At 57.7% G+C, this 10,063-nt stretch overlaps 2 protein-coding genes across 2 annotated transcripts; both read left to right on the forward strand.

Moving 5' to 3' along the window:
* Positions 1 to 1,879: 1,879 nt before the first annotated feature.
* On the forward strand, positions 1,880 to 5,321 carry LOC144955427 (uncharacterized; the record flags this gene model as incomplete). The annotated part of the gene is made up of 1 exon (XM_078885644.1): positions 1,880 to 5,321. A coding segment is annotated over one exon (1,106 nt), but the record flags the coding sequence as incomplete, so codon positions are not given.
* Positions 5,322 to 5,485: 164 nt separating this feature from the next.
* Positions 5,486 to 6,661, forward strand: LOC144955426 (uncharacterized; the record flags this gene model as incomplete). Its single annotated transcript, XM_078885643.1, has 1 exon — positions 5,486 to 6,661. A coding segment is annotated over one exon (1,113 nt), but the record flags the coding sequence as incomplete, so codon positions are not given.
* Positions 6,662 to 10,063: the final 3,402 nt, after the last annotated feature.

A 10,063-nucleotide genomic window follows, 5' to 3' on the forward strand; every position in this document is an offset into this window, starting at 1 on the left:
GTGTGAGTGAGTGGGTGTGTGGGTGAGTGGGTGGGTGAGTGGGTGGGTGGGTGGGTGGGTGGGTGAGTGGGTGGGTGGGTGGGTGGGTGAGTGGGTGGGTGGGTGAGTGGGTGAGTGGGTGGGTGGGTGAGTGGGTGAGTGAGTGAGTGAGTGAGTGGGTGGGTGAGTGGGTGGGTGGGTGGGTGAGTGGGTGGGTGGGTGGGTGGGTGAGTGAGTGAGTGAGTGGGTGGGTGAGTGGGTGGGTGAGTGGGTGGGTGGGTGAGTGAGTGTGGGTGAGTGGGTGAGTGGGTGAGTGAGTGGGTGAGTGGGTGGGTGAGTGGGTGGGTGGGTGAGTGGGTGAGTGGGTGAGTGGGTGGGTGGGTGGGTGGGTGAGTGGGTGGGTGAGTGGGTGGGTGGGTGAGTGGGTGGGTGAGTGGGTGGGTGGGTGAGTGGGTGAGTGGGTGGGTGGGTGAGTGGGTTGGTGGGTGGGTTAGTGGGTGGGTGGGTGAGTGGGTGAGTGGGTGGGTGGGTGAGTGAGTGAGTGGGTGGGTGGGTGGGTGGGTGAGTGAGTGAGTGAGTGGGTGGGTGGGTGGGTGAGTGAGTGGGTGAGTGAGTGAGAGGGTGAGTGAGTGAGTGGGTGAGTGAGTGAGTGGGTTAGTGAGTGAGTGGGTGAGTGAGTGAGTGTGTGGGTGAGCGTGCGGGTGAGTGGGTGGGTGAGTGGGTGAGTGGGTGAGTGGGTGAGTGGGTGGGTGAGTGGGTGAGTGAGAGGGTGGGTGAGTGGGTGGGTGAGTGTGTGGGTGAGTGGGTGGGTGGGTGAGTGGGTGGGTGGGTGGGTGGGTGAGTGGGTGGGTGAGTGGGTGAGTGGGTGGGTGAGTGGGTGAGTGGGTGGGTGAGTGGGTGAGTGGGTGGGTGGGTGGGTGAGTGGGTGGGTGAGTGGGTGAGTGGGTGGGTGAGTGGGTGGGTGAGTGGGTGAGTGGGTGGGTGGGTGAGTGGGTGGGTGAGTGGGTGGTTGAGTGGGTGGGTGGGTGGGTGGGTGAGTGGGTGGGTGGGTGGGTGGGTGAGTGGGTGGGTGGGTGGGTGGGTGGGTGAGTGGGTGGGTGGGTGGGTGGGTGAGTGGGTGGGTGGGTGGGTGGGTGGGTGAGTGGGTGGGTGGGTGGGTGGGTGAGTGGGTGGGTGGGTGGGTGAGTGGGTGAGTGGGTGGGTGAGTGGGTGAGTGGGTGGGTGAGTGGGTGAGTGGGTGGGTGGGTGAGTGAGTGGGTGAGCGTGTGGGTGGGTGGGTGAGTGGGTGGGTGAGTGGGTGGGTGAGTGTGTACGTGAGTGGGTGGGTGGGTGAGTGGGTGGGTGGGTGAGTGAGTGGGTGAGCGTGTGGGTGGGTGGGTGAGTGGGTGGGTGAGTGGGTGGTTGAGTGGGTGGGTGGGTGGGTGAGTGGGTGGGTGAGTGGGTGTGTGGGTGAGTGGGTGAGTGGGTGGGTGGGTGAGTGGGTGGGTGAGTGGGTGGTTGAGTGGGTGGGTGGGTGGGTGAGTGGGTGGGTGAGTGGGTGAGTGGGTGGGTGAGTGGGTGGGTGGGTGGGTGGGTGAGTGGGTGGGTGGGTGGGTGAGTGGGTGAGTGGGTGGGTGAGTGGGTGAGTGGGTGGGTGAGTGGGTGAGTGGGTGGGTGGGTGAGTGAGTGGGTGAGCGTGTGGGTGGGTGGGTGAGTGGGTGGGTGAGTGGGTGGGTGAGTGTGTACGTGAGTGGGTGGGTGGGTGAGTGGGTGGGTGGGTGAGTGAGTGGGTGAGCGTGTGGGTGGGTGGGTGAGTGGGTGGGTGAGTGGGTGAGTGGGTGGGTGTGTGTGTACGTGAGTGTGTTCGTAAGCGGGCGACCTCAACCCCCCACCCCTCCCCCCCCACCCTCCCCCCCCTTAGCTTTGGCTACAAGCTGCAGGTCACCGCGTTCCTCAACGGCAACGGCAGTGGCGAGGGCTCCCACCTGTCGCTGTACGTGCGCCTCGTGGCGGGGCCCTACGACAACGCGCTGCCCTGGCCCTTCCCGCACCGCCTCTCCTTCTCGCTCCTCCACCAGGGCGGCCCCCTTCCCTCCTCCTCCTCCTGCCCCCCCCCCCTCCTCCTCCGCCTCCGCCGGGCCCACCGGCACGGCCGCCGCCGCCGCGTCGGCCTCAGCGGCTTCAGCGGCCTCGTCGTCTTCGGCGTCGGGAGGAGGAGGAGGAGGAGGAGGGGGAGGAGGAGGGGGAGGGCCGGCGAACGTTTTGACGCCGCCGCATCCCGCCCGGCCTCCCCCGCCGGGGCCGCACTCGGCCGAGAACAACGGCAGCAACTGCAACGGCAGCACCACGAGCAGCAGCAGCAGCAGCAGCGCCGGCAGCGGCATCGGCAGCGGCATCGGCAGGAGCGCCGGCAACGGGATCAACCACCACCAGCAGCTGCACCAGCAGCAGCTGCAGCAGCAGCAGCAGCCGGTGGCTAGGCCCGTAGCGCCGGGCCCGTACCCAACGGCGGCGGTCGCCCCGTCCCCGCCGGATCCGCCCCGGCACATCTACCGGGCGTTCACGCCGGACCCGGCCTGGAAACACTTCCAGAAGCCCACTGCCGTGGCGGTGGCGGCGGCGGCGGCGGCGGCGGCTGGTTTGGCCGCGCCGGGCCCGACGGCCGCTAGCGGGGCAACGCCGGCAGCGGCCGCGACGACTCAGCCGCTGCTGCTGCTGCCGCACTCGGCGGTGGTGGGGGGGGCGGCTCCCGGCGTCTTGTCGCTGGCGACGCCGCAGGTGGTGCCGCCGTTGGCCGGCTCGAGCTTCGCGGTCGTGGGCGGTGGTGGTGGAGCGGGCGGCGGTGGTGGTGGTGCGGGCGGGGTGGGCTCGGATTCGGCGGCGTTGGGGTTTGGCTACCCGCGGTTCGTGTCGCACGAAGAGCTGAGGGACGGTGGCTTCGTGAGGGACGACGCCATCTTGGTGCGCGTGGCCGTCGAGCCGGCCGGCAAGATGGCGCAGCAGCAGCAGCAGCAGCAGCACGTGTAAGGGGGGCGTGGTGTGTGTGGTGTGTTGTATGTGTTGTGTGTGTACACTATGTGTGTTGTGTGTGTGTACACTGTGTGTGTGTGTTGTGTGTGTACACGTGTGTGGTGTGTGTGTGTACACTGTGTGTGTATTGTGTGTGTACACGTGTGTGTTGTGTGTGTGTGTTGTGTGTGTGTACACTGTGTGTGTGTGTTGTGTGTGTGTACACTGTGTGTGTGTGTTGTGTGTGTACACGTGTGTGTTGTGTGTGTGTGTTGTGTGTGTGTACACTGTGTGTGTGTGTTGTGTGTGTACACGTGTGTGTTGTGTGTGTGTGTTGTGTGTGTGTACACTGTGTGTGTGTGTTGTGTGTGTGTACACTGTGTGTGTGTGTTGTGTGTGTGTACACTGTGTGTGTGTGTTGTGTGTGTGTACACTGTGTGTGTGTACACGGTGTGTGTGTTGTGTGTGTGTGTACACTGTGTGTACACAGTGTGTGTGTGCACTGTGTGTGTTGTGTACACTGTGTGTGTGTACACTGTGTGGTGTGTGTTGTGTGTGTGTGTGTGTGTACACTGTATGTGTGTGTGGGGTGTGTGTGTGTACACGGTGTGTTGTGTGTGTGTAGTGTGTGTGTGGTGTGTGTTGTGTGTGTGTTGTGTCTGTGTTGTGTGTGTGTTGAGTCTGTGTGTTGTGTGTGTTGTGTGTGTGTTGTGTGTGTGTTGTGTGTGTGTGTTGTGTGTGTGTGTTGTGTGTGTGTGTGTGGTTGTGTGTGTTGTGTGTACACAGTGTGTTGTGTGTGTACACAGTGTGTTGTGTGTGTGCATAGAGTGTTGTGTATGTGTGTTGTGTGTGTGTACACAGTGTGTACACTGTGTGTGTGTACACTGTGTGTTGTGTATATGTACGCTGAGTGTGTACACAGTGTGGTGTGTGTGTACACTGTGTGTGTGTTGTGTCAGTACACAGTGTATGTGTGTGTACACTGTGTGTGTAGCTCCTCCTACTCCCTGTAGCTCCTCCTACTCCCTGTAGCTCCTCCTACTCCCTGTAGCTCCGCCTACTTCCTGTAGCTCCTCCTACTCCTTGTAGCTCCTCCTACTCCTTGTAGCTCCTCCTACTTCCTGTAGCTCCTCCTACTCCCTGTAGCTCCTCCTACTTGTAGCTCCTACTCCCTGTAGCTCCTCCTACTACTTGTAGCTCCTCCTACTTCCTGTAGCTCCTCCTACTTCCTGTAGCTCCTCCTCCCTGTAGCTCCTCCTACTCCCTGTAGCTCCTCCTACTCCCTGTAGCTCCTCCTACTCCCTGTAGCTCCTCCTACTTCCTGTAGCTCCTCCTACTTCCTGTATTGCCACTTCCTGTGGTGCCCTCCCCGCTTCCTGTAATGGCCCCGCCCACTTCCTTGTTGGCCCCGCCCACTTCCTGTGGCGCCCCTCCCCACTTCCTGTAATGGCCCCGCCCACTTCCTTATTGGCCCCGCCCACTTACTGTGGCGCCCCTCCCCACTTCCTGTAATTGCCCCGCCCACTTCCTTATTGGCCCCGCCCACTTGCTGTGCCACCCCTAGCCACTTCCCGTAACGACCCGCCCACTTCCTTATTGGCCCCGCCCACTTCCTGTAATAGCCCCGCCCACTTCCTGTAATAGCCCCGCCCACTTCCTGTAATAGCCCCGCCCACTTCCTGTAATAGCCCCGCCCACTTCCTGTAATAGCCCTCTGATTGGGTCCCCAACGCCCCTCCCGTTTATTGTACTTTCCTTACTTCCTGTGCATCCCCCACTTCCTGTGACGTCATCTCGACTACTTCCTGTGCATCCCCTACTTCCTGTGACGTCATCTCGACTACTTCCTGTGACGTCATCTCGACTACTTCCTGCGCATCCCCTACTTCCTGTGACGTCATCTCGACTACTTCCTGTGCATCCCCTACTTCCTGTGACGTCATCTCGACTCCTTCCTATACATCCCCCACTTCCTGTGACGTCATCTCCCCTACTTCCTGTACATCCCCTACTTCCTGTGACGTCATCTCGACTACTTCCTGTACATCCCCTACTTCCTGTGACGTCATCTCCCCTACTTCCTGTGCATACCCTACTTCCTGTGACGTCATCTCGACTACTTCCTGTGCATCCCCTACTTCCTGTGACGTCATCTCGACTACTTCCTGTGCATCCCCTACTTCCTGTGACGTCATCTCGACTACTTCCTGTGACGTCATCTCGACTACTTCCTGTACATCCCCTACTTCCTGTGACGTCATCTCCCCTACTTCCTGTGCATACCCTACTTCCTGTGACGTCATCTCGACGACTTCCTGTGCATCCCCTACTTCCTGTGACGTCATCTCGACTACTTTCTGTGCATCCCCTACTTCCTGTGACGTCATCTCGACTACTTCCTGTGCATCCCCTACTTCCTGTGACGTCATCTCGACTACTTCCTTTGCATCCCCCACTTCCTGTGACGTCATCTCGACTACTTCCTGTGCATCCCCTACTTCCTGTGACGTCATCTCGACTACTTCCTGTGCATCCCCTACTTCCTGTGACGTCATCTCGACTACTCCCTGTGCATCCCCTACTTCCTGTGACATCATCTCGACTACTTCCTGTGCATCCCCCACTTCCTGTGACGTCATCTCGACTACTTCCTGTGCATCCCCTACTTCCTGTGACGTCATCTCCCCTACTTCCTGTACATCCCCCACTTCCTGTGACGTCATCTCGACGACTTCCTGTGCATCCCCTACTTCCTGTGACGTCATCTCGACTACTCCCTGTGCATCCCCTACTTCCTGTGACGTCATCTCGACGACTTCCTGTGCATCCCCTACTTCCTGTGACGTCATCTCGACTACTTCCTGTGCATCCCCTACTTCCTGTGACGTCATCTCGACGACTTCCTGTGCATCCCCTACTTCCTGTGACGTCATCTCGACTACTTCCTGTGCATCCCCTACTTCCTGTGACGTCATCTCGACGACTTCCTGTGCATCCCCCACTTCCTGTGACGTCATCTCCCCTACTTCCTGTACATCCCCTACTTCCTGTGACGTCATCTCGACTACTCCCTGTGCATCCCCTACTTCCTGTGACGTCATCTCGACGACTTCCTGTGCATCCCCTACTTCCTGTGACGTCATCTCGACTACTTCCTGTGCATCCCCTACTTCCTGTGACGTCATCTCGACGACTTCCTGTGCATCCCCCACTTCCTGTGACGTCATCTCGACTACTTCCTGTACATCCCCTACTTCCTGTGACGTCATCTCGACTACTCCCTGTGCATCCCCTACTTCCTGTGACGTCATCTCGACGACTTCCTGTGCATCCCCTACTTCCTGTGACGTCATCTCGACCACTTCCTGTGCATCCCCTACTTCCTGTGACGTCATCTCGACGACTTCCTGTGCATCCCCTACTTCCTGTGACGTCATCTCGACTACTTCCTGTGCATCCCCTACTTCCTGTGACGTCATCTCGACGACTTCCTGTGCATCCCCTACTTCCTGTGACGTCATCTCGACCACTTCCTGTACATCCCCTACTTCCTGTGACGTCATCTCGACTACCTGTACATCCCCTACTTCCTGTGACGTCATCTCCCCTACTTCCTGTGACGTCATCTTGACTACTCCCTGACGCCTCCCCTACTTCCTGTGCCACTTTCCCTACTAGGGGCCGTCCATAAATGACGTCACGCACCTAGGGGTGGGGGGGGGGGGCTTCAGACATTTGTGACGATGTGTGACGAGGGGTGGGGGAGGTTTGAGAAATGTGACGTCACATCACAATGCGCAACTTTAAACGAACATAGACACACGTCATAGTTAATTAAATAGACTTTGTAATAAATGTTTTCTCCGACAACATCAGAGTGCAGCGCCACACTAAACACGCACTACAATGACAATAGTTTAAAGCGATTAGAAGCATGTTTTATTTTTTTTGGGGTGGGGGGGGAGGGCAAAGCTTTGTGACGTCATTTGAGGGGGGGGGGGACTTTGTGACGTCGTGTGACGATGGGGGAGGGGGGGGTCAAAAATCGTCCAAAATCGCGTGACGTCATTTATGGCCGGCCCCATACTACTCCCCTACCTGCTGCGCCACCTTCACCGCTACATCCTGCCCTGTGCAGCGTCGTATTTCTGTACATTTATCTTTTATTTACGCTCCAATGCATCGTCACTTTGTGTACAAAAAATATTGTCACCACTCCCCTCCCCTCCCCCCCCCCCGCGGTTCGGCTTGGGGTTAGGGGTTAGCGGTTCGCGGCGTGATGGGTTTGGTTTTGTGGGTCAGGGTGGGGACGAGATGTTAACTCTCTTGCCCGGTACGCAGGAGGTCGTGGGTTTGACCCCTGACCCCTGACCCTGGCTGCTGCTGTATATGTGGAGTCTGCGTCTCTCTCCCCACGTGGGGAGATGTTGATTCCCTCTCCTGGTCTCTCATCGTCACCACGGTGGCTAGGAGATGTTGACTGCCTCGCCCGGTACACAGGAGGTCGTGGGTTCGACCCCTGACCTTGGCTGCTGCTTTATATGTGGAGTCTGCGTCTCTCTCCCCACGTGGGGAGATGTTGATTCCCTCTCCCGGTCTCTCATCGTCACCACGGTGGCTAGGAGATGTTGACTGCCTCGCCCGGTACGCAGGAGGTCGTGGGTTTGACCCCTGACCCTGGCTGCTGCTGTATATGTGGAGTCTGCGTCTCTCTCCCCATCTCCCCTTGGTGGTCGCCGCGTGGATTTGTCTCCGGTCCTCCGGTTTTTTCCCCTCCACAATTCAGAATCGCGTTGAGAGAGATGATGATGATGATGATGACGACGACGACGACGACGATGATGATGATATCAGCCACTGTGTTTGAGCTGATTTCATTCCGTGCGATGATTGGCCAGGCTCACGCTTGTCCGGTACGCGAGCGACTTGCATGGCAGCCACGTGGGGTCTTAGCTGCTACAGGTCAACGTAGTCTCGATGTGTGGGTCTCTGGTGGTGAGTCTCTGTGAGTCTCTCTGAGTCTCTACGGGTCTCTGTGAGTCTCTGTGGGTCTCTAGGGGTCTCTGTGAGTCTCTGAGTCTCTGTGAGTCTCTGTGTGTCTCTGTGAGTCTCTGCGTCTCTCTGAGTCTCTGTGAGTCTCTGAGTCTCTGTGGGTCTCTGTGAGTCTCTGTGAGTCTCTGTGGGTCTCTGTGAGTCTCTGTGAGTCTGTGAGTCTCTGTGAGTGTCTGTGGGTCTCTGTGAGTCTCTGTCTCTACGGGTCTCTGAGTCTCTGTGAGTCTCTACGGGTCTCTGTGAGTCTCTGTGAGTCTCTGTGGGTCTCTGAGTCTCTGTGAGTCTCTGTGAGTGTCTGTGGGTCTCTGTGGTTTTCTGTGAGTCTCTGTGGGTCTCTGTGAGTCTCTGAGTCTCTGTGAGTCTCTGTGGTTCTCTATGGTTCTCTGTGAGTCTCTGTGGGTCTCTGTGAGTCTCTGTGTGTCTCTGTGGGTCTCTGTGGGTCTCTGAGTCTCTGTGAGTCTCTGTGAGTGTCTGTGGGTCTCTGTGGTTCTCTGTGAGTCTCTGTGGGTCTCTGTGAGTCTCTGAGTCTCTGTGAGTCTCTGTGAGTGTCTGTGGGTCTCTGTGGTTCTCTGTGAGTATGTGAGTCTCTGTGTGTCTCTGTGAGTCTCTGTGAGTCTCTGTGAGTGTCTGTGGGTCTCTGTGGTTCTCTGTGAGTATGTGAGTCTCTGTGTGTCTCTGTGAGTCTCTCTGAGTCTCTGTGGGTCTCTGTGAGTCTCTGTGTGTCTCTGTGGGTCTCTGTGGTTCTCTGTGAGTCTCTGTGTGTCTCTGTGAGTCTCTGTGGGTCTCTGTAGGTCTCTGTGAGTCTCTGAGTCTCTCTGAGTCTCTGTGAGTCTCTGTGGGTCTCTATGGGTCTCTGTGAGTCTCTGTGGGTCTCTGTGGGTCTCGGTGAGTCTCTGTGGGTCTCTGTAGGTCTCTGTGAGTCTCTGTGAGTCTCTGTGGGTCTCTGTGAGTCTCTGTGGGTCTCTGTGGGTCTCTGTGAGTCTCTGTGGGTCTCTGTGAGTCTCTGTGAGTCTCTACGGGTCTCTCTGAGTCTCTGTGTGTCTCTGTGAGTCTCTGAGTCTCTCGGAGTCTCTGTGGGTCTCTGTGAGTCTCTGTGAGTCTGTGAGTCTCTGTGAGTCTCTACGGGTCTCTGTGGGTCTCTGTGAGTCTCTGTCTCTACGGGTCTCTGAGTCTCTGTGAGTCTCTACGGGTCTCTGTGAGTCTCTGTGAGTCTCTACGGGTCTCTGTGAGTCTCTCTGAGTCTCTACGGGTCTATCTGAGTCTTTGTGAGTCTCTCTGAGTCTCTGTGAGTCTCTCTGAGTCTCTGTGGGTCTCTGTACGTCTCTGTGAGTCTCTGAGTCTCTCGGAGTCTCTGTGGGTCTCTGTGAGTCTCTGTGAGTCTGTGAGTCTCTGTGAGTCTCTACGGGTCTCTGTGGGTCTCTGTGAGTCTCTGTCTCTACGGGTCTCTGAGTCTCTGTGAGTCTCTACGGGTCTCTGTGAGTCTCTGTGAGTCTCTACGGGTCTCTGTGAGTCTCTCTGAGGCTCTACGGGTCTCTCTGAGTCTCTGTGAGTCTCTCTGAGTCTCTGTGAGTCTCTCTGAGTCTCTGTGAGTCTCTGAGTCTCTGTGGGTCTCTGTGAGTCTCTGTGTGTCTCTGTGGGTCTCTACGGGTCTCTGTGTGGGTCTCTCTGAGTCTATGTGAGTCTCTGTGGGTCTCTCTGGATCTCTGTGAGTCTCTCTGGGTCTCTGTGAGTCTCTGTCGGTCTCTCTGAGTCTCTGTGAGTCTCTGTGGGTCTGTCTCTCTGAGTCTCTGTGAGTCTCTGAGTCTCTGTGAGTCTCTGGATCTCTGTGAGTCTCTCTGAGTCTCTGTGGGTCTCTGTGAGTCTCTGTGTGTGTCTCTGAGTCTCTGTGAGTCTCTCTGAGTCTCTGTGGGTCTCTACGGGTCTCTGTGTGGGTCTCTCTGAGTCTATGTGAGTCTCTGTGGGTCTCTCTGGATCTCTGTGAGTCTCTGAGTCTCTGTGCGTCTCTGTGAGTCTCTACGGGTCTCTGTGAGTCTCTGAGTCTCTG

Source organism: Lampetra fluviatilis, unplaced genomic scaffold, assembly GCF_964198595.1.
Source record: "Lampetra fluviatilis unplaced genomic scaffold, kcLamFluv1.1 SCAFFOLD_1372, whole genome shotgun sequence".
Taxonomy (NCBI): Eukaryota; Metazoa; Chordata; class Hyperoartia; order Petromyzontiformes; family Petromyzontidae; genus Lampetra; species Lampetra fluviatilis.